At 37.4% G+C, this 23,331-nt stretch overlaps 1 protein-coding gene across 5 annotated transcripts in view; it reads right to left on the bottom strand.

Moving 5' to 3' along the window:
- Nucleotides 1-23,331, bottom strand: part of LOC120533832 (chemokine-like protein TAFA-2) — a 640,348-nt gene that overhangs the window by 422,236 nt on the left and 194,781 nt on the right. Inside the window, exon 1 of one of the 5 annotated variants that reach the window (XM_039760854.1) lies at nucleotides 19,630-19,934. The exons of the other annotated variants lie outside the window; for them this stretch is intronic. Within the exon in view, the coding sequence (XP_039616788.1) occupies nucleotides 19,630-19,706 (77 nt within the window). The 5' untranslated portion in view covers nucleotides 19,707-19,934. Of the gene's footprint in view, nucleotides 1-19,629; nucleotides 19,935-23,331 lie in introns of those variants that run through there. 5 annotated transcript variants of the gene reach the window in all.

Below are 23,331 nucleotides of genomic sequence, written 5' to 3'. Positions count from 1 at the left end.
TACAAATTCTGCATTCTGAGCACACACTTTCATGAATCAAGGCTCTCATTTTCAATAACTCAATTAATTATTAAGAACTGTGTCTAATAAAGGTAAATAATCATCAAAAGGAAGAAAATGTCAAACTGTGAAAATTAAAGTACAATCACAGCACAATTATGAGGTCCTAGTGGTCTGCTTATTTTTGTGTCTGAATATATGATTATTAGTAATTGTATTATTATTTATGTTTGTCATGTTTGTAACATATTAAATGAATTGGCAGAACTCTTATGTGATGTTTTCATTGACATCATACTATGATTTAGTTTCAGAATCTATTGCTGGTCATGTGAACATGGCATGTGACATGTGATGTCATCCCTCAGCCATGTATTTAATGGGAGCATGTATAACAAGTCTGTTCAATCTTTAGTTTGAAGATTTTAAAAGCTATAAAATCTAAGTGAGACAGGGAAAGGTTAAGAGACAGTGTTCATGATTTTTTTGAAAGTGAATTGAATTTTTTTCTTAAGAATATGGTGATGGGTTTATTTGACTAAAGCAATATCAGTGTCGTCCCTTAGACAGCCCTTCATTTCCAGGTTTATTTTTTGCTATAAAACTTCCAGTGGTCAAAAAAAAACTCCTCCTGGTAACACTTTCTTTTTAATTTTTTAAATATGGCCTTACTATTAAACATCATGCAAGAATAGTGTTGTGTCAGCATGCTGATGAGAATTTGAAAGCAGACCAGGAGAAGAGTGACGGGCAGAAACAGGGTCAAAACCAGGAGATCAACAAGCACGATAGGCAAGCCAAAAACAAGAGACAAAATGTGTGCTCAAAAATGTATAAGTACAAGGTTGGATCCTGTGTAATTAAAAAAAACAGAGCTCATTTTGAAAAATGGTTTTCTATCCACAACTTGGATGAAGAAATGAAGCTTCTGATATCTTTCAGCCAGCATACAGTTGTCCCAACAATGGGACTTAAACATAGTAGTCACTGCTATGAAAACAAAATGTGGGTGGAAATGCTGCAAAAAAAAAAAACTATTAAAGTATACATAATAACAAAAAATAAACACCAGAACTGAATTCCAAAAGTAGTGCCTAATCATGTAAACTGCTTGAGAAAAATGTAAACAAAAATACTTAAGAATTTCAAATCATAACAGAATGGCTATCTAAGTAGACAGAATAGCCTGAGCCTGAGAATGTTAAGCAAAGAGAAATCAAAACCAGAGCCTGTCCGATGGGGAATACAAAATGGAGACAGAAATGACACAAATATATTTTTTAATAATGTTGTCTGCAGTGATGGACTGCTAGCAACTGTGACAAGCAAATGGTTTACTGTGTCTTTTCTGACACTACGAAGCTTAGTGATTCATTTCAAATGCAAAATATGTTGCAGTACCTCAACAAACCCAAATTTTGACATAGCTGCTGTCACACACGCACACTTCGGAGGTAGCACGGGGGTCTAACTAAGATTAAGAAACAGGGGCTAAATGAGAGGACTAACACTTCTTCCACCTTTTTCAGATCCTCTGAAGAGAATAGCCAGACCTTTTCCTGTTTCTCAGCACACCCCATGATGACCTAATTTCTGGCAATTATCTCATTATCCCGCTTACCTCTTCTTTTTGGCTATTTAAATCAGCCGCACAGCCCTTATTTTCAGTCTTTTGTTGGAGACACAGTCTGTATTGACTACTCTGCGGAACTGCCAAGAATTTTTGTTCTTGTCCTGCGTTAATATATGGGGTGGATCACCCCAAAACATTTTATTCCTTTTGTCTCTCTTTTACACTGCATAAAAAGAGGCTGAAACATGCACTTACCAATTTTTCAAACACACAGAATCATAACACTTACATTGTAGCAACCGCAAGATACGGGAACGCGATTCCTACACTTCACAACCCAAAGGGACGTGGACGATAATAGAAGGTTAAAATAGCATTACCATATTCAGTCCTCGGCCCCTCTTGTCCCCTATGCACGCCCTTATATAAACTGGAAAAAAATCTCATGCAAAAGAAAGTGGGATTGAAAAATATATTGACATTTGCTGATTACATTGATTTGCCTGGTGCCTGAGTGCTCATTAGTGAACCCCTTTCACTGACGCCCTCCCCAGCGCCCCAAATCCTAATCCCTGGTTTGACGCAGACAATAAACAAAAGTAAATAAAAAAACTGTTCTCTGAGAACGCCAAAAAAGAAAAAATTACTTAGTCCACATATAAGAAAACAATAAATCCTGCAGTTCAGTTCCTTTCATAGGGCAGGAGGAAAACACAACAGTCCTCTGGTGGAACGGCTTCTCTGTGGACAATCACGAAGAAATGCAAACTCAGGAATCTGACTCACCAGACGGGAGCACACGGAGAACACCAGTACCTGGCCTCTTCTCAGGGATTCATCACCAGATTATTTCTTCGGGGTGGCTACCCAAAAATAGCAGATGCCCCTGGGTGAAGAAAGATCCTTAACGATTCTTTGAACGTGGATAGTCTCCGCCTTGCCTTCAGCCTTTCCCTTCCTTTTTTCTTCCCTCCTGCCTTGATCCGCCATTCTCCTTAAAAAGAAAACGTTTCCCGCCAAAACATCCTTGCCCCTCTCGGTTGTTATGGAAACCTCACGCCGGCAACAGACAGCTGGAATATTTATCGGGTCGGGTCCTCCCAGACTGGAACGTCACCAAAGGTGCCTGAAGGGCTATTTACAAACACCCTCCCAGCCAACATTATAAGGTGACGGACAGTCCAGAAGGCCAACCCGACTGTCAAGTTATGTAGCCTTGCTACAACATTAAGAGGCTTGACTCCTTTTCTCCACTTCTTGGTCCTTATATTAGTTGATCTATTTTTCTTCTTTGGAGTTGCTACTAATTGCATATATATATAAACTGCTCAAAAAAATTAAAGGAACACTTTGAAAACACATCAGATCTCAATGGGAAAAAGAAATCCTCCTGGATATCTATTCTGATATAGACTGGGTAATGTGCTAGGAATGAAAGGATGCCACATCGTTTGATGGAAATGAAAATGATCAACCTACAGCGCCCTGAATTCAAAGACGCCCCAAAAATCAGAGTGAAAAAATTATGTGGCAGGCTAGTCCATTTTGCCAAAATTTAATTGCAGCAACTCAAAATTGTACGCAGCACTTTGTATGGCCCCTGTGTTCTTGTATACATGCCTGACAACATCGGTGCATGCTTCTAATGAGATGACAGATGGTGTTGTGGGGATCTCCTCCCAGATCTGGACCAGGGCATCACTGAGCTCCTGGACAGTCTGAGGTGCAACCTGGTGGCATTGGATGGACCAAAACATAATGTCCCAGAGGTGTTCTATTGGATTTAGGTCAGGAAAGTGTGGTGGCCAGTCAATGGTATCAATTCCTTCATCCTCCAGGAACTGCCTGTATGCTCTCACCACATGAGGCCAGGAATTGTCGTGCACCAGGAGCCACTGTACCAGCATTGGGTCTGACAATGGGTCCAAGGATTTCATCCTGATACCTAATGGCAGCCAAGGTGCCTTTGTCAAGCCTGTAGCGGTCTGTGTGACCCTCCATGGATATGCCTCCCCAGACAATCATTAACCCACCACCAAACTGCTCATGCTGAATGATGTTACAGGCAGCATAATGTTCTCCATGGCTTCTCCAGACCCTTTCACTTCTGTCACGTGCTCAGGGTGAACCTGCTCTCATCTGTAAAAAGCACAGGGCACCAGTGGTGCATCTGCCAATTCTGGTATTCTATGGCGAATGCCAATCGAGCTGCATGCTGTTAGGCAGTGAGCTCAGGGCCCATTAGAGGACATGGGGCCCTTGGGTCACCCTCATGAAGTCTTTCTGGTTGTTTGGTCAGAGACATTCACACCAGTGGCCTGCTGGAGGTCATTTTGTAGGGCTCTGGCAGTGCTCATCCTGTTCCTCCTTGCCCAAAGGAGCAGATACTGGTCCTGCTGATGGGTTATGGACCTTCTATGGCCTTCTCCAGCTCTCATAGAGTAACTGCTTGTCTCCTAGAATCTCCTCCATGCCCTTGAGACTGTGCAGGGAGACACAGCAAGCCTTCTGGCAATGACACGTATTGATGTGCCATCCTGGAGAAGTTGGACTACCTGTGCAACCTCTGTAGGGTCCAGGTATCGCCTCATGCTACCAGTAGTGACACTGACTGTAGCCAAATGCAAAACTAGTGAAGAAACAGTCAGAAAAGATGAGGAGGGAAAAATGTCAGTGATCTCCACCTGTTAAACCATTCCTGTTTTGGGGGTCATCTCATTGTTGCCCCTCTAGTGCATCTGTTGTTAATTTCATTAACACCACAGCAGCTGAAACTGATTAACAACCCCCTCTGCTACTTAACTGACCAGACTAGTATCCCATAAGTTTCATTGACTTTATGCATTAACTTTATATATATATATATATATATATATACATACACAGTAGGAGTTTTACACTTTGACACTGCACTGTTGTTTTTCCTAATAAATAAAGAATGGTAACCCATCGTTGTGGATTTTCATGGGCATAGAGATAATTTTTGTTTTCTGATTCATCATAACAAAGGTCAATGATCAGTGCCAGAAATCAACATCTTATATATTAATGTATAGTTTACTTGCTAGGCTAAAATTCTCCAGTGGATAAAATAAGTCTTCATAAATGTAAATGAAAAAACTCTGGAAACATCAGACATAATGTGATAAAGTGCAGTCATTGCTAAGAGGCTTAATTTCCTTAAAGATGGCACTGTTGCATATTTGTTCTTTACTAGAAAATACTGTTATTTAAAAGGCATAGGTAATATTTTTGATCTCTTACTTTTTTCAAGTTAGACTACAAGAATCTGACATTTTTTTCTAAAACCTTACTTTACCCAGCAGATTTAATTTTCATAGTGCAACATACTGCACTTTGATATTACAAAGTAAAAACCATTTCCTGGAATGGTGTTTGGGGAAAATGGTCTGTTATAATGTATTTTATATGTTATTTTTTTGAATAAGTACAGAGTGTGAGCAATTTGTTGTATTACAGAGAAAATCTAATATACAATGCAGAGTATCAGTCTGGAGGGAGCAGTGAAACACATGCAGTATGCAGTCACAGCTGTCAAGGCGATTACAGGTACGCATTTCTGAACTTACAGGAGAGAAGAGAGGGAAAGGCTTCAGAATGTGCTTTGGGTAGTAACGACATGAGCCAGACAGCGTGTAAACTTCACTTTGGTATGTGCTTCTACAGAGTTTGTTACCTTTGTGCTCAGTGATATTTGGCCGTTTTAATGATATTCTCAGCACTACACTGCAGCAAGCAAGCACTATGGCAATGAGTAACAGTCTGCTGGGTCATGGCATTAATGGCTTGCTTTTCAAAAATACTGTAGCACTGATCCAGCAGTCAAGGATTTATGAGAAACAACAAAATAACATAGTGAGTTAACACTTTCGTTGTTTAATTAGAATACCTAAAACTTCTTTTATAATTTAGTTAGGCTTATAAAGAACTGAAAAAAGTAATTTTTTTCTTTTAATATATTTACAGTTATTAAACATGCGTTCACTTTACTAAGTGTAAAAAAATTAGCTTCTGAACATTTCCCCACCATGTCATTTTATTTTGTTTCTTGCTTACAAACAGCAGTCTTCTGCCAAAAAATGACATACTTTTGCTGCAACTGGTATATTTACTGCTCATTTTAGCAAAACCCTAAGATTCTATAAAATATGACTTCCAACAAATAAAGTCGTAGTAACGTACAATACAAGGAAAGCTATACATCTAATTAAGGAAACAGCAAAGTGTCGCCAACTTTAGCAAAAATAATAAGCTGTATTCAAAGGTAGAAAACTCTTTCAGCTAGATCAAGTGATTCTGCAAATGTTGCAGCATACTAAAAAATGACAGCAATAACAAAAACTTGGCATTGCTGTCTCAAACCACGCAATCCTGGGTATGAACTCTGACACGGTCACAATCCAGACTTTGTACCTTCTCACCATTTCTCTGACTACACAGTTTACTCCCACATCCCATAAACAATGCATGATGGTTTCACTGGCATGTCTAAGCTGACCTGCTGTGGGTGGGTGTACTGAAGTGTGACATGTGATATTTGGTTTCTCCACTGTACCTGATGCTCCAAGTTAAGGCTTCACCCTCATAACCCTAGAAATAGCTGGTTTGAAAAGGTGACGATGGAGGATAGATGATGATTAAAGCGTACAACATTTTGGATATTTACAGTATGTCAGTACAATATTTATAGTTTTCTCATCATAATCTCTTTCCCATAGCCAGTGCTTGTTATTGTGATGTAGTTATATATTTTGCATGGAAGTAAAAACAGTACTAAAAAACAATAGGGGCTTTAAAATCCCCCTATAGTGGGTCTATTAGTCACTTATAGTCATGTAACTCAAGCAAAATCTTGGTTATGCTTTTGTTACGGTTACTTGTACAGCCAGGTAACCCCTATTCTAAAGTGCTATCAAAACAGAATTATTATTCATAATAATTAACATTAAGTAAATGTTTACATATCAATAAGTGACTATTTGTTTGAAACCTCACAAAGGAAACACATTCTCTCTTGCTTGCTTTTGTATTTTGAGTTACTCAATTAACTAGAAGCCATTTGAATAACCTGCAGGTATGCGCAAGCTGTTGATTTGGAAAGTGTTAGCATCGAGCCTTACAGGTATGCTCTCTCCTTTCACTGACATACACAGAATGTTACTGATTGATAAGAGGTGGAGTTTTTTCTCACAAATCAGCAGCTGTACATCTGTTGTTTCAATCTGCAACAAAGCACAGTAGCATCAATTAATTCAGCCACATGTCTTGGATGTCTAAAGGCTACTGCCACATATGCGCATTTGTTTGTCAGTTTAATTTTATGAATGGAGACATCTTCAGGCTATGCTTTTATTTGCCTGTGATATTCCAGATGATACCCTGCATTTGAACCACTTCACATTTACATCTCTTTTTGGCCAGCTGGTGAGAGATGAGTGGTAACATCTCCCCTGATCTGTTGCCATTGCCACTTCTCTTTGTCACATCTGCCTGAAAGCCATGAGACAACAGAATTAGTGAATCAGCTGAAACTGGCACTCCCATCAATAATTCTCATGCTACGATAGGAAACAACTGCTTGGCCCCTTTTGCTACTGCATATCTGCTTATATTTAACATGCTGTGGGGACTGATCATGTCTTTGTGGCAAAGACCATCCTGCCACAATTTAGACTATGCTGAAAATAATCATTTATTCATTAACTATATCACAGCCTTCCCAAGCCATCTTAATCCATTTCATTGTCACATTGAGCTTTAGTCTAGTTCATGAGCACTGGGCATAAGGCAAGAAACGGTCCTAGACAGAGCCTGTCCATAGTAGGACCCACTCACATACCATCACGAGTCAATTTAATGTCAGCAATTACCTTAACTTGCATGTCATTCTTTAGGGGTTCAAGTGGAAGAGAGGTGCAGTCTACAAACATCAGGAGAAGAAGAAATGCACATGTACAATCACTAAGCACGATATTCAAACCCATGACAGTTCGTCTATGACGCAGCAGAATTAGCCACTGCACCACCACTCTACACTCTACACCACTCTACAAGTGCAATGTAGAAAAACAGCAGCTAAATTACAGTGTGTCCTTGTAAATTTAAATTGTGCCCTCAGAGACTGCAGTGATACGGTTCGTATATAAAACTAAACTGAACACAGTTTGGCCAGTATGTGTCAGGACACAGTGTATTGATGACTCCAAAGTGACCCCAGGAGGAACATGAAAGTGGATGTGAAGGGGCCCTGAAATTGACTGGCACCCCATCCAGGGCTGCTTCTTGATTTGTGCTAAGTGCTTGCTGGAAATAGACTCTGGACCCTGTGACCATGAATCAGATTAGTTGAATATAAAGATGTTATGGTCCATAACTCTTACCTAAGTTTTATTATTAACATGAGCATTTATTTCATGAAATTAACTTATTTATACAGTCAGACCTTAAGAACTTTGCTAAAGGAGATAAAATGTTTAAAATATGCACAATATGGAAATCAAAACTGGGTGGTATGGTGCAGTGCACCACAGAAAGTGATAATCGCTTGTCACAGTACACCTATTTTCAGTCTTACCTTAGGCAGTAAGACACCCACAATTGGTAACTCACCCTATTCACATTCTAATTCAAATTTTATGCATGCAAATATCAAGTAATATGATATTTAATTTTGATGTACTGTACTTTAAAATGCACTGATGCTTTTCAGAACTAAAACAGGTGAACCATTACATGACTTCAAGTCAGAGAAGACGTCAAACTTGACAACTTCAGTTGCCGATCTCACTGCCTGAGGATGATAGATCACACAATTACAAATAGCAAGAGTATGTTAAATTAGACAAGTTTATGATGACCTTCCAGCAAAGTTTCACATTTATAAAGTATTACAGTATTGTTCTCTTTTTTGTGACAGTCAATAATGTGTTACCTGACAGAGCTCATGCTTTACAAATGCTTTACAGGTATGGCGAGCTAAGCCGCAATCACCCACCCACTTTTTTTCTTTTTTCCATTCTATTATGGTAGAAAAACATGAGACATCACAAAAACAAACCTCTTTTCTGTTTTCTAGGGGTAACAAACCTGCATTCCATATTCTTTGTGGCCACCTTTGGCTGAGTGCTCATTGGTCATCAGCCCCCATGTACCAAGAGCCCACTCCTATATCTTAAGGAAAAATCAAACCTGTTTTTTTGTTGTTGTGATTCACCATTTGGTTTGAATGAGTCACTGGTTATGTCAGACTACACAACTAAATATTACTGGAGCATACCATGACTGCCTACAACTCACTATGTAAGTGAAACCTACAACTGGAAAAGTCATGTAACGTGACAAGGTCTTAACAGTATTGGCAAAATACTCTATTATTCATGGATGCAAACATGCAAACAGGAATTATTACCATTGAATTGACCTAGCCAAAGATCAGAGGAGAAGTTCCTTCAAGTTTCGAGTTTGGTATTTTTCCATCCAGCCATTTTAGCTTAAGAAACCGTGACTTACAGACACACACACACACAGACATAGACACAGACACAGACACACTCATCATCAATGTTTTCTGTAAAAAGGGATCCTAAAACATCGAGATCCACCAAAAATGGGAGATTTCAATTTTTGACAAATCTAAAGCATTCGCTCTTCCCCCATAGGCGATAGGTTATGGTGGGGGAGGGCACAATGCAATTACAGAAACACAGGCACACATTTGTGTAAAATAAGCATCATAAGTCAAAGAAGGTACATTTGCCAATTTTTATTTTATAAAGTATCTTGCACAACAAAACAAAATCTCAAATCACTGTAGAATGCAGTCTATGATCTACACAGGAAACCTAAAAAGTGAAAAAACAATATAATAATCCAGAATTTGCCTTGTATGATTGAATGTAGGTGTGAGCCTTGTGATTTATTGGCATCCCCTGTGACGGAGATTCCAATTTTAAAAGTAATGCTGCTGGGATAGGCTCTGGCCCCCGCAACCTGGAATTAAAGGGTCGATACAAGGAGACCAGAGTGGCACCTGGATTTTAATAAGTCTGAAAGTCACTTTACAATTTCTTTACTAAACACTCTAAGTATTTACTAGTGAAATATGCACAATATTTAATGTTATTTGTTCTTAGAAGTAGAGGAGGACACTGAAAGGAATGGAAGGCCTGGAATCGGTGACGCACATAATTAAATTATTTTTCATATACATATATGGATTATTGATTATGAGCAGTAATGTCTACATAAACAGCATGTCATACACATTCTTCCCAAAAACTCAATTTATGTCAGATTAGATTGTATTAGATAAATGTTATTAATCCCATGGGGAAATTCAAATACATACAGCGGCAGAAGAATACAGACTCACATGACAGATAATACAGGCAATCAATCAATCAAAAAATAAATAATAAAAAATAAACAAGTACATCAGTTGGAAGCACTGAATTACCTAATAGCAGTTGGCAGAAAAGACCCCCAAAGCACAATGAGGTGGAATGAGCCTGTGGCTAGAAGTGTTCCAAGAGAGCACCTCTCTTTTTAAATAACAATAGTCTATACTACCTTATAATTCCTTCATATTTAATGTACAATGGTAATTTATGTTGCCTAATCTGGTGACCATCTCAATAAACCCAGTTTAAAACCTTTCTTTTAGCGTGTTAATCTTGTTATCTTTAAATTAGAAAATAGGAAAAAAGAGTTTGACAACTCATATAATAGCTGTTATCCCAAAAACTAATTCAGATAGATTTTCTAAAGTTCTCATGGATTCCATTTTATTTACATGACTCCACAGGAGTTTTCCAACTTTTCATGACTATTTGTGTGAAGGGGTGCATTGTTGACCCAGAATGTGATTCACTATTTCATTGTACTATAAAACTGCTTCAAAGTCTGAACAACTTTAACAGTACAGTGAATAATAATAAGAATCTTTTATGAACATTAAGAGCCAGGACCTCAATTTTACATCTCATCCGACGGACGGCTCCATTTTTACAACACAGTGTCCCCATCACTGCACTGGGGCACATTAGAGTCCACATTCAAACTACAGGGTAAGAGCCCCCTGCCAGCCTCTTAACACCTCTTCTAACAGCAACCCAATCTTTTACCTAGATAGTCTCCTATCCAGAATTGGCTGGCACTGAGTCAAGGACTGGTTGTCTATAATTGTGTAAGAAGTCTTTATCATTCATTAACATCTTTTCAGAATTGTATCTATATTGCAGCCTTATCCTCTATAATTTCAGTGGTGTCTACTTGTAGCGCTTTTTTGGTTAGTGACCGCTAGCACCCTTTCTCCCACTCTGAGATAAGTGAGGTGGGCCCCCATATACTGTAACTCAAGTTGTGAGAGATGCACAAGCACTTTCTGCAATGATCTGACCAAACCTTTAAGATTCTTTTTTCCCAGTAAGTAGAGATAAGCTGTTTTTAAACAGTAAAATTCACATTGAAATATTATGATAGTTAAAAAGGTCAAGATATTCAGAAAGCAACAGTATAACAACTTTCAAATCATCCACCAGCTTGCGTTTACATAAAAAAATATATCTTTGTTTACTACCATTTTGGATATGCAGTAGATTACCCTACTTGCTGAAAATTGTGTTACTGCAAAGCTACTACTATATATAATGACGCCTTATGTGATTGAGGACTGATTGACTTGTTTTGAGGACAATGCATATCTTTAACAGGCTGCAAAGCTATTGCAAATATTTGATTCAGCAAAGTAAGAAAGGAAAATAACTGTCTACCTGGGCACTATTATAATTTATATGGTGACAGTAATCAATTGTGAAAGACTGTGCTTTTATGCTTTGAGATATGTATACAGAATAAAGCAACATATTACTCAGAAGATGACGTTGGTTATGCCTCTAGGAGAATATCAAGGAAAGCAAATAATGAAGCAATTGCCTTAATTGTTCCAATTGTGATGACTGAATTTATTTTAAATAATAACAACAATTACTGCCTGGTTAAAGTTAAACTGTCAAATTAAACCACAGAAATATTTATAATAAAAAATAAACACAGTCAATGGAATACTTAGAAGCCTGAAAGGGAGGAATACTAATATAACGGAAAATGTAACATGGCAAATGTGTATTGTTCTGGCCGCAACACGTCAATTCTCCATTACGTTTGTATATTTATATCTAACCTCAGTTTATTTTTATTTATGACTTCTAATTTCACCATAAAAACCACTTCAGCAGCTCAAAAATGATAATAAACAAATACCTTTCAGTCTCAGCATGCTGTCTACATTGTAAGAGAAAGGTCTCAAAATTGGTGCCCCTGTTATTAGGAATACCTACACCACTATTTGTACACAGGCACAAAGCCGAAATGTGATTACTGAGGATTAGAGAGCAGCATGTTGTTATTATGCCAGGCTTCCATTAAATGGGCTCACTCTGCTGTCTGACCTAAAGCATCCAGTTCTGTTGCACTGTCAGTTTTGAAGTCCTTTATTGCATAACTGACGACACGAAAAAAAAAAATGTAAGATGCCTGAACCTGACTTGTGAGATTTTTTTTAAGAAACAATAAAGTACAGCCATTTTTCATGTTTTTTTCTTTTCTTTTTTAATAAAACAAAAGGCAAAGGGATTTATTTTTGAGGATTTCCTCTTTGCTATATAAAAAACAAGGTGGTGCCATTGGTATATTATCAAGTATTTTAGCAAACGTACATTTATAATCTCTTTTCATTTGCTCAGACTCGAATATTTCCTGATCTGATAGTTATCATTCCTTTTACAAAGCAATCCTCTCTGGGGTCAGGGCCCAGTTTTCTCTGAACATATTTCCAATTCATGCTTGTGAGACACCAGATTGTTGGGATTACCACAGATTGGCCAGATTGATTGCATGTCTACTTTCACTTGTAGGTATTACCCTAAGAGCCCCATGACAATGTTCTCTCTTTATTGTAGCCTACACATTTTATTAAAATTGATGCGTGGGAGTGACATGAAGCCATTTGGAAACTGCCAGTCTTTCAGACACATGCCTGACTCTCAGACTCTGCTCCTTTGAATCAGAGTACAATATCCCCAGATCCTGCAACTTTATTTAATAATAATAATAATAATTTTTAAGCAAAAGAACTAATAAGCATAAGAAGCATACAATATTGCAAATTTACAGTATTTTATTTGAAATGTAACAAGCCAATGCTTATGTGTTCAGTTGTAGTGACAAACAGGAAATTCATAAAATTAATGGGATCTGATTTTTGAAGAACATTGCTAGTGAGTTTCTGAGAGTCCTGCTTCAGCAAATTCCAGCACACAAAAGATAAATGTTCATTCAATTATATTAATCATGTACTGTATGTTGTTTTTATTTAGATTTTTTATGTACTGAACAATAACATGCCACGTTGCAATACAATTTGCTCTTAGTAATAAAAAAATGAATAATTTCTTAAAATATGTAGGTACTGTAAGTGTAAATATTTACTATTGTTTTATTGTGCTCAAAGACAATATTACAATATGTGAAATTAAATTATTATCAGCTCTACCCATGCTCACTTTGGAGAGCTGTGTGAACAGAAGACTCATTATAGGAGACTTCCTCATGTATATTAAAACATCTAAAGAAAATCAGAAGTGACACAGAGGTCTAGCAGACTTAATTTTGAAAAAACAAATTAATAATAATAAATAATTCTGGACAAGTTCTGCAAAGTTTGATTATTTTTCTCCCGTTAGGTAATATAAGACATCACTTACCGACTGACTTACTGAGGGTTAGTTAGGATTCTTCCAACTGAGGAACAAGTTGATGTTTAAGCAATGATTTATTGTTATATAGTTACATCCCATGTAGTGTTAATCCAAACATTGTCATTACAGGATTAGAGATAATTGTCTATGCAGCGCTATCTGACAAATTGGCAAAAATTTTCCCATACATGGTGGCTGTTTATGACATTCCCTAAACCTATGATCTAGTGGGGCTGGTGCTTGATGACATTGTTACAGTTTGGGTCCACTTCCTAAAATATTTTGAATAACTGTAAGATATTGGATATTGGATTGGATATTGTAAGAAGTATGCAATGTGTAATTTAATATCAATTACACAGTGCTTTACACAGATTGATGAGGTGCATATGCTATGAACAGCAAAGTTACAATCCTTATCTGAGATATTCATTTAGATATTAAATTAATTATTGTCTAGTGGCGTGAATTGAAAAATTTGCTAATAAAGCTTAGAAATACTACTAATATTTTGCTCAGTACTAGTTAAAATTGTTTAAGCTCAGATGTTACTAGAAAACTATGGAAGAAACTTGTGTTGGAGATGGCTGGGGGGGAGGGGCGACCCGGCCGGGATGCCCAGAAGGACCTGAGGAGGCCTTACGCCTTCCCCAGACCATGTGGGGGCGACCGCCCTGGTACCTTTGGGGGCCACGGGTACAGAGCAACTCTGCAGGGGCCCGTGGTCATCACCAGGGGGCGTCCCTATGTCTTTGGAGCCCTAGACCTCAGCACACCCGGAAGTGCTGGGGGGAAGAGGAGCAGGGACACCTGGAGTGCTTCTGGGGATGCAGCCGGCACTTCCGCCACACTGGGGCGTGTCGGTGGAAGATTGCCAGGACACACCTGGAGCACATCCGGGGGAGGATAAAAGGGGCCGCCACCCTTCATACAAGGACTAGAGTCGGGTGGAAGAGGACAAGGTCTCTGGAGGAGGAAAGGAGGCGGCCTGAAGAGAGAAGGCATTGTTGTGTGTTGGCCAGGACTTTGGGGTCATGTGGCACTTCTGTACATAACAGAATGAAGAATAAACGTGTGTTGGCTGGCTACCACATTTGTAAAAAAATTCTAATTTTTAAATTAATTTTTTAAGATTATAAACTAACTAGCAGAATACCCGCGCTTCGCAGCGGAGAAGTAGTGTGTTAAAGAAGTTATGAAAAAGAAAAGCAAACATTTTAAAAATAACGTAAGATGATTGTTAATGTAATTGTTTTGTCATTGATATGAGTGTTGTTGTCATATCTATCTATTTATATTATATATATATATATATATATATATATATATATATATATATATATATATATAGCAAAATACCTCGATTGGCGAGAAGTAAAAGAAAAGGAAACATTTTAATAATAGCGTAACATGATTGACAATGTAATTGTTTTGTCATTGTCATGAGTGTTGCTGGCATATATATATATATATATATATATATATATATATACACATCTATACACATACATATATAGTTATATATATATACATATACACACATACATATATATACATATACATATATATACACATACTGTATATATACACACACACATATATACATACTGTATATACACAACATATACATATCTACATATATACTGTATATACACATATATATACAAATCTACATATATATATCTACATATATATATTAGGGGTGGACTCGATTAAAAAATTAATCCAATTAATTAGAGGCTGTGTAAGAATTAATCTTGATTAATGTATGTAATCGCACGTAAATTTGCCCCAAATGCAAATGTTTTTTTTTTAATTTAAAAGCGGTTTTAGTGGGCGACAGAATCAAATAATAGACATGGACATGAATATTGTAAACTGAAGCTGTTTTAATTTCTGAAAAAAAGCTTTTAAACTGCATTTGAATTCAAAACAGAAACAAAAATATCATCCCTGGTTAAAATTGGGCAGACTTAAAAATAAAGTGGTAGTTTAAGTACTTTAAGTACATTTTCAGAATAGTATTGTCTTTAAATAATAATAACCAAAATTTCAACATAAAGTGCAGTTTTCTTCTTAAAAAATAAGTCAGAAACATAAAAGGTAATTTGACCAGCTTACTCTTTAAACTCTGAGTAACATTAGCCAAAATTATTTTGTACATTAGGCTAAAACAGTGTGATCATTGAACATTTTGTAATTAGATGTATTTAGAATTACTAGCGGTCACGGAAGTCCAATGATCCCCAGTAAGAGCCACAAAGTCCGCTTTCTGTAATGCATCTAATTTTGCTTGCTTTTCAGTGTGCACAAAACCATGCTTTTATCAAGGCTTATCGGGTAGTCGAAATGATCAGTCGTAGGAGCGCTTTATTCCGACTCTAACATTTTTGTAGCTGTGATGTGTGCATCAGTGTAATGGATGTACCAGGAAATCATGCATTGACAAAAGTTCCGTTTGCTTGGAATTGAAAGTGTGATTAAATCGTTATTTTTAGCGCGTTATGGAGTACATGCATCGAAGCTTCTCAGCTGTGCTTGTGCTAAGAAAGGGAAAATTTTAAAAATAGCGTAACATGATTCTCGTTAACCTAATATTTTTCATACGTCCCAAACCAAGGAGATGCGAAGGTAAAATGAATCAGGTACGCGCGTACATACTCAGTACACCCCCTCTCGGGAATCGAACCTCGGCGTTAGAGGCGAAGACTCTACAATTGCGCACAGCGTGTGGCTTGTCTATGCTAAAGTATGTATTGTAGATCGGGTATATATATACATTTATATATATATACCCGTATACAGTGGAGAAGTAGAAGTTATGAAAAGAAAAGGGAACATTTTAAAAATAGCGTAACATGATTGTCAATATACAGTAATTGTTTTGTGAGTGTTATTGAATGTTGCTGTCATCAAGGATTTGATTATCATTATTTCTTTCAATCAGGCTCGTATTTGTAGGATGTGTTCAAGTTACATTCCGTGTTTGTCAATCGTTGTAAAGATAAGAGGTTTCATTCATCGATTAGTTCCTTACTGCATCAATAAACAGCTCGTCTTCCTTTTATCTGTGATGTGACAAACTGCATGCACGGGTTTTTTTACACTGTCTTCCTTTAGCAGGACATTCACTTTTTCCACCGTGTGCTTTGTTTCCGCAGTAGCTGCACTTATGAATATGATTGTATGTATAAGGCGCTTCATATTTTTTGCTGCCTTCTCAATTGTGTAATTCGGTTTTGTTCAGCACTCTTTGGAACTGTTGCTTTTTGTCTGCGCATTGCGTCAGTTCCGTGAGCGCTTGGTGTTCTTGCATCGAAGGTTCCCAGCTGTACTGGTGCCATCTCGTGTAATGTCAGCTAAGACCCGGCACTTAAAAGTTTCTCTCGCAGTTTCAATGAGTTTGTGCCAAACACCACCCTGACCATCTCATCTTCCTCTGCATAAGCACAGTCCTTCACCGTGAATATTTACCGGCAGTGTTTGTATTGGATTGCGCTGATGGGCGGCCTTATATGGGCAGGCACTAAATTACAAGCGCTAGTGGCAGCCTGTCTATGAACTTAATTTAATATAAACTTACGGTTCACGCCGTGCTTTGTTTCCGCAGTAGCTGTACTTATGAATATGCTTGTATGCATCATTTGCTTCATAATGTTTTTCTGTCTTCTCAATTGTGAAATGGCGTTTTGTGCTCATCGCTGTTTGGAGTTCTTCCTTATTCTCTACGTACTTACGTAGGAGGCGTGATGATGTCACACGAAACTCCGCCCCGCGCCATCTCAACTCAAGACTCCATTACATTATATGGGGAAAAAGAGCTTCCAGTTATGACCCTTATGCGTAGAATTTCGAAATGAAACCTGCCCAACTTTTGTAAGTAAGCTGTAAGGAATAAGCCTGCCAAATTTCAGTCTTCTACCTACACGGGAAGTTGGAGAATTAGTGATGAGTCAGTGAGTGAGTCAGTGAGTGAGTGAGGGCTTTGCCTTTTATTAGTATAGATAAAAAAAATCCCCAAAAATATAACTCTGAACTATATAAAATGTTGGCATTACCAATAATATGATTTCTTTCACAGTGGATCTATAAGTAGACTCTTTATTGTAAATATTGCAAGTAAACTTTCTGTAGAGTAAACCTAAACTGCGAAGAAGTGATAACCTACTAAAAGTACATCATTATTTGTTCTAGTAAAGGTTGTCTCATTAATTGAAAAAAAGCAGAAAGTAGAGCTTGTACCAGGACTGCTGTAACAACAATCCTTAGAGATTAGAGTGGAGCAGCTTTTGATTTCTAGCCACAACTGAAAAAATAAGATTTTGTCTTTGGCAGAAGGAAACAAAAGCCAGCTAAGAACCATGCCTATCTCAAAAAGTGGCTTGGCTATCAAGTTCCTGTTGTCATGAAATATGGCTTAATTTAAAAAAAAAACATCAGATATGTCGATAAATGTTGCCTGGAGAGTTAATTAGCCGCTGAGCTTTGTCAATATATGCTAAATTAATATTTTTTAGTTTTAACATATAATGTTAAAAGCACCTACTATGATTGCCATGTCTGTCTGTCTACAAGAAGCAACTCAGTTCCAAGTGGATCAGTTTTATTAATATTTTGCACACTTGTTTTCAGGATACTTGCATTTTTGTTGAGATACCCTGAACAGAGCATGTTGTACAAAGTCTTGCGATTTCAAATTTTGAAGTCTCCCTTTGAAAAGCACCGATATTGGCAAACTTGTCTATTTTAAAATGAGAAACATTCTATGTGACTCCAGTTACTGATTAGTTTACTATAATGAATGTCCTTTGAAAGAGGTCAGCTCAACTTGCATATTTAGTATATGTTCCTCCAACAGTTGCTCCTGATTACAAAATGGAAATACTTATGAATATAAAGTATTCATACATCTTATTTGAAGTATGCAATATCAAGAAGCATATGTCTCATTTAAGCTACCTCTGACCAATCCAAAGTGTAGCTGTTTAAGTAAGCCAGCTTCACAGGTGAATAATCACTTTACTGAAGCTTTGTAAATATTATGAAAGCCAAAAGAAGCCTTTTTAAGGTCTTGCTACATAAGAGTAAATAAGTAACAGACACATTTTTGCACTAGACCTACCTAAACTAAGCTTGTTACCGAAATTTCTTTCTGGGAACACGGAAATTCTGACTTACCAGTGCAAATGGAACAACACATTAATCGATAGTTCACTTCCCACATCAGGTTCATTACTGGGTGCATTTTCTCACTGTGTTTGAATCAGTTTTCTCTTAGGGTACCAGTTACCTTCCATGTTCATGTCGGTAAGTTGAACAAAATTCTAATTTGTCCCATCACCTTCAAGTTCATGTACAGACATACCGTTTACCAATTTTTTGTCTCTGTATTATAGCTTTCGGTCACCCTGGCAAGCAATACACAGATCCAGCTAATACATTTTATGAAAGCATTTTGAAAAATGACTACCATTTCAAAATAACATTGTGTGGTTCTTAATTGGTTTGCAAATTTGCCATTTGTGATTCTACAGGATCACAATGAAATTATTATATTTTTTATTTCAAGTATAATCTCTTTCAATGAGGTGACTAACTTCTTTTCTATAAAAATACAGTATGTAATGGTATGACTATTCATAAAACCCATGTGTGAGGTCAGAAGGTGCAAAGAAATCTCATTCTCCTTCCTTTATAAACCTTTCTCACTTTATTTAGGCTAAAGCAGTGTTGTGAACAGGCAGTATTTGGTATTAAATATGACCTCTAACCCGCAAGGAAAAGGCTAAGCGAAGAACTGAAGAGCAAAGGAAACAGCTATTTTGAAGTGACTGTATACAACTATGAAGAATTCATTAGACTTTGACGTTTTAAACAAAGAGGCATAAATATCTATGTACTAACATCTGCTTATGGTTATTGGGGTACCCCGAGTTTCTTTATGAATTGCAGTACTAGGGTGTTGTGTCGTGTTAGCCATTATGGATGTAGTGAGAAGTTAAGCAAAATGACACCTTTTATTCACTAACTAGAAAGATTACAATATGCAAGCTTTCGAGGCAACTCAGGCCCCTTCTTCATCATGCCTATAAATACTCTACACAAATATTCTTATTAAATAGAATAACTGGTCCATTAGAATAACTGTTCAATATTTAATTAAAACAGAAATATTGAAGTATTAAGTAAATCAGAATATTTTAAAACAGGATTGCTTCTCATATTCAAAAGTAACTTTCTAAATAATAAGAATGTTAAAAACAACATTACCATGCTCACCAATTAATAAATATGTTAATCAGTTTCTTATTCCACCCATACATCCTTTGCCAGAGAGAGGTGGTGTATCCATACATAGAAGTCAGAAATGGAAGGTTCTCATCTCTTGTCAACCTGGTCTCAAATTTAAATGGACAGCCTGGTCTAACCTTCCTCAGCTAGTGACACTTTATTTCTGCCTGTTGTCAGGAGGACTTATGGCCATCCACCACCAGTCCATGTCTTTTTCTGTCGTTTTCTCAAAAGAGGAACACACAGCCTTGTAACCATTGCTGTCTAGCATCCTGGCAGCATCTCCACAGATTTCTCTTTTTTCTCTTTTTCCTCTGCCTACTGTCCCTCTGGGGTGCCATGCCTGACGGAATACTGCATGCTGAAACTTTATCAGTTTTTCATGGTGCTTTACGTAATTCTCTGGCACCCTGCAGCTCTGAATCTGATTAGGTAGGTTTCAGAATGTTATGTTATTTGAATTTACATTTAACTGTTTGATGGTTTTATTATGTGGGGACATTTTGTAACACATACTTGCACTTCACACTTTCCTATAATGCTTCACTGTCACATAACGGTTTATTACACATTCATTTTCTGATACTACAAAGTTAGAGCCTAACTTGGCAGCGTCTAGCACAAAATGGGAATTAAGCCAGTATGAGATGCAAGTCCCACTTAATTTTACGCCCATTTCAGATACAATTACTATCTCCAATTAACCTAGCATACATATCCATGGGTTTTGGGAGGAAAATGGATTACCTTGTAAAAATCCACATTGAAACATACTGTCAAAAACACATACAGTATTCTTTAAATATGCTACATTTTAAAAACTGTTTAAGATTAGGACTGGGTTTGAGTTAGTACATTGAATGTTTCATTACATATTGCAACGTAAGATCAAGCGGCACGGTGGCGCAGTGGTAGTGCTGCTGCCTCGCAGTTAGGAGACCCGGGTTCACTTCCCGGGTCCTCCCTGCGTGGAGTTTGCATGTTCTCCCCGTGTCTGCGTGGGTTTCCTCCCACAATCCAAAGACATGCAGGTTAGGTGGATTGGCGATTCTAAATTGGCCCTAGTGTGTGCTTGGTGTGTTTGTGTGTGTCCTGCGGTGGGTTGGCACCCTGCCTGGGATTGGTTCCTGCCCTGTGTTGGCTGGGATTGGCTCCAGCAGACCCCCGTGACCCTATTCGGATTCAGCGGGTTGGAAAATGGATGGAACGTAAGATCAACATTTCAAATTCAAATATGAGATCCCATTGTATGTAATTCCATAAATGCTTTTTCACTTCTGTATGATTATTGTTATTTAACACTAAAGCATTGATGATAACACCTCCTCCATCTATTAGGAGACTCACTAGGGAACTCGTGATTCATTCTAATGGGCCAGACAAGAACTGGTGATAGTCATTCTATTGTGGATAACAGGCAGATCAGCCTGTGCTTTCCATTCTGACATGACTGCCTTTTGAGAATGACAAGTGGATGGTGATTGATAGGAATGATATGATGATTTGGTAAAAATGAGGCATAAAAAGTTTTAAATTAAGGCTGCTTTTCCTGCTATAGTTTTCCATAATTGTATTTGGTAGTACAGTCTGATATAGACAGAGAGAGAAAAAACAATGCAAGTGAAGCATTATGGTGGCCTTTTAAAATAACAGAATCCTTAAGTGTATTGCTTTATTAAGCTAATAGACATTTACAGCGCATCCTTTATTCAATGTGAATGGTTCTCTTTAAATAAAATAATTTGTAGGATATTAAATTAAAAAAAGTATTTTAGCCAAGTGTGTCCCCAAGGCCACTTATGATGACCCATCATAGTGCCTTAGTGATTATCATTGCAACTCAGCGTTTAATCAGTGAATAATATGCTGAATTAAAAAAATATAATAATTGACTCTGATTACAACCTTAGGCAAAGAGAGCTGCCGTGATGTCTTTAAAACTGAAGGTAGCATGCCGAAGCTATTGCCATAAGACCTCAATGTTGGTGCTGTTCCTGTTTTTAATAGGTATATAATTATAACAAGATTACTTAGGGTTTATACAAAAAGGGCAATATCAACCAATTAGAAATTCCCACTCAACAAAAATATGTGGTAACACTTTAATTTAGGTACTACAAAAATTAATCTATTGCTCGTTTACTCTTATTTAAAAAGACCTTAACAAACACTTCTTTGGGTCTTCATAACACTTATAAAGCCTCATTAAAGTGCGTATTCATCTCTGCAATGTGACCTACTAACAAAACTTCACTCTCGAGAGAAGTGGGTTGCAGTTTTAGAAATGATAGTTTCAGGATAGGGTGTGTGTGTTGACACTATGATAGACTGGTGCCCTCTCCAAAAATTGTTCCTGCCTTGCACCCTATGCCTGCTGGGACACGCTCCAGCTTCCCCACAATACTGCCTCAGATAGCAGGTTAAAGATGGATGGTTTCAAGATACAAGCAATAAGTTAAATGAAATATTTCTAATGGCATATGCCTTACTGTTCTTGACAATTTACACTATTACCTCACTCTTCGTTATTCCTTATACACTGCGAGTGGAAAAAAAACACACCAAAATGTTTTTCATCACATCTTCAACAATAGTCGGCTGATTTACTTAATGTCTGATAAAAAGTGTATGTAATATGTTTTCCAACAACAGTTGTATTAATTACTCACATCAAACAAACAACATCGCTGCACTAGCTTATTGAACTTAAGTCTTCGTGTTTTGACATAAATAACAGCTTCAATGTTTTCAAGTATGCGCGAGGCGTGGTCGACCACTGCCTGGTTGCCGGTCCACAGTGCCGGTCGACCGAATCTTTCGTAGCAGCACATCGAGGCCGTTTTTGTTCCAACCTTTCTGTGGGAACTCTTTTATCAGTCGACGACTGCTGTAACCCTTTAGCAGAACCAAATTCTTAATAAAAATTCGGTCTTCTGTACTGAAACCCATTTTTATCTGCAAATTGATGAGATTTTAAATATGTCATTTCCACATGGTAGGAGAGTTATCATGACTTATGTTTTAGAGAGCTGAGTTTAGTATGGGTGGTTATAAGGCATGTAGAGCTTAATTGATAAAGTGTGTTCCAAAATATCTCCAAAAGCAATTCCATGTCAAATTAAAATGCAGCAACATAAAGCAGCTGTGTTATCCACCAGAAGGAATGCATCACTCTGCACTGTACATCTTGAACACATGAGCGACTGAGACTAGTAACAATTGCCATACTGCTTTGATGCCTGATAGCTTGCATAACGTCTTGACTGGAAAGAGGTGACAGAGGTAGAAAACCAATCATGTCATCCACTTAATCCAATTCTGCATTCTGCTATTTTTATTTGATTTTAGCTCCCTATATGTCACCAACTTTGAGTGGGAACATTGGCAGTAGTTTGCCCACAGATGAAAATGAAGCTCTTCAGGAACTACATGAGAGCACATCTTACTGCTGCTATACAACTGGCACATTTGGGCATTTGGAGATTCTGACAAATAACATTTTCTCCCATTCAATTATTCATCTGTTACAAAACTTGGCAAATCAACTTCAATTTAAGAAGGGATGAAATTTAAAATACACCTTAATTTTAGACACTGCATTTTATCATAGATATACTGTGCTGTACATGAAGTATGTTGCTCCTGCTCAATAAACTATTCCTAACTTTCTCAAGGCAGAATTGCAGGTTA

The sequence above is a fragment of the Polypterus senegalus genome, chromosome 8 (genome assembly GCF_016835505.1).
Source record: "Polypterus senegalus isolate Bchr_013 chromosome 8, ASM1683550v1, whole genome shotgun sequence".
Classification (NCBI taxonomy): Eukaryota; Metazoa; Chordata; class Cladistia; order Polypteriformes; family Polypteridae; genus Polypterus; species Polypterus senegalus.
The sequence above is the reverse complement of the archived record's forward strand: the minus strand, read 5'-3'. Positions and strand labels throughout refer to the sequence as shown.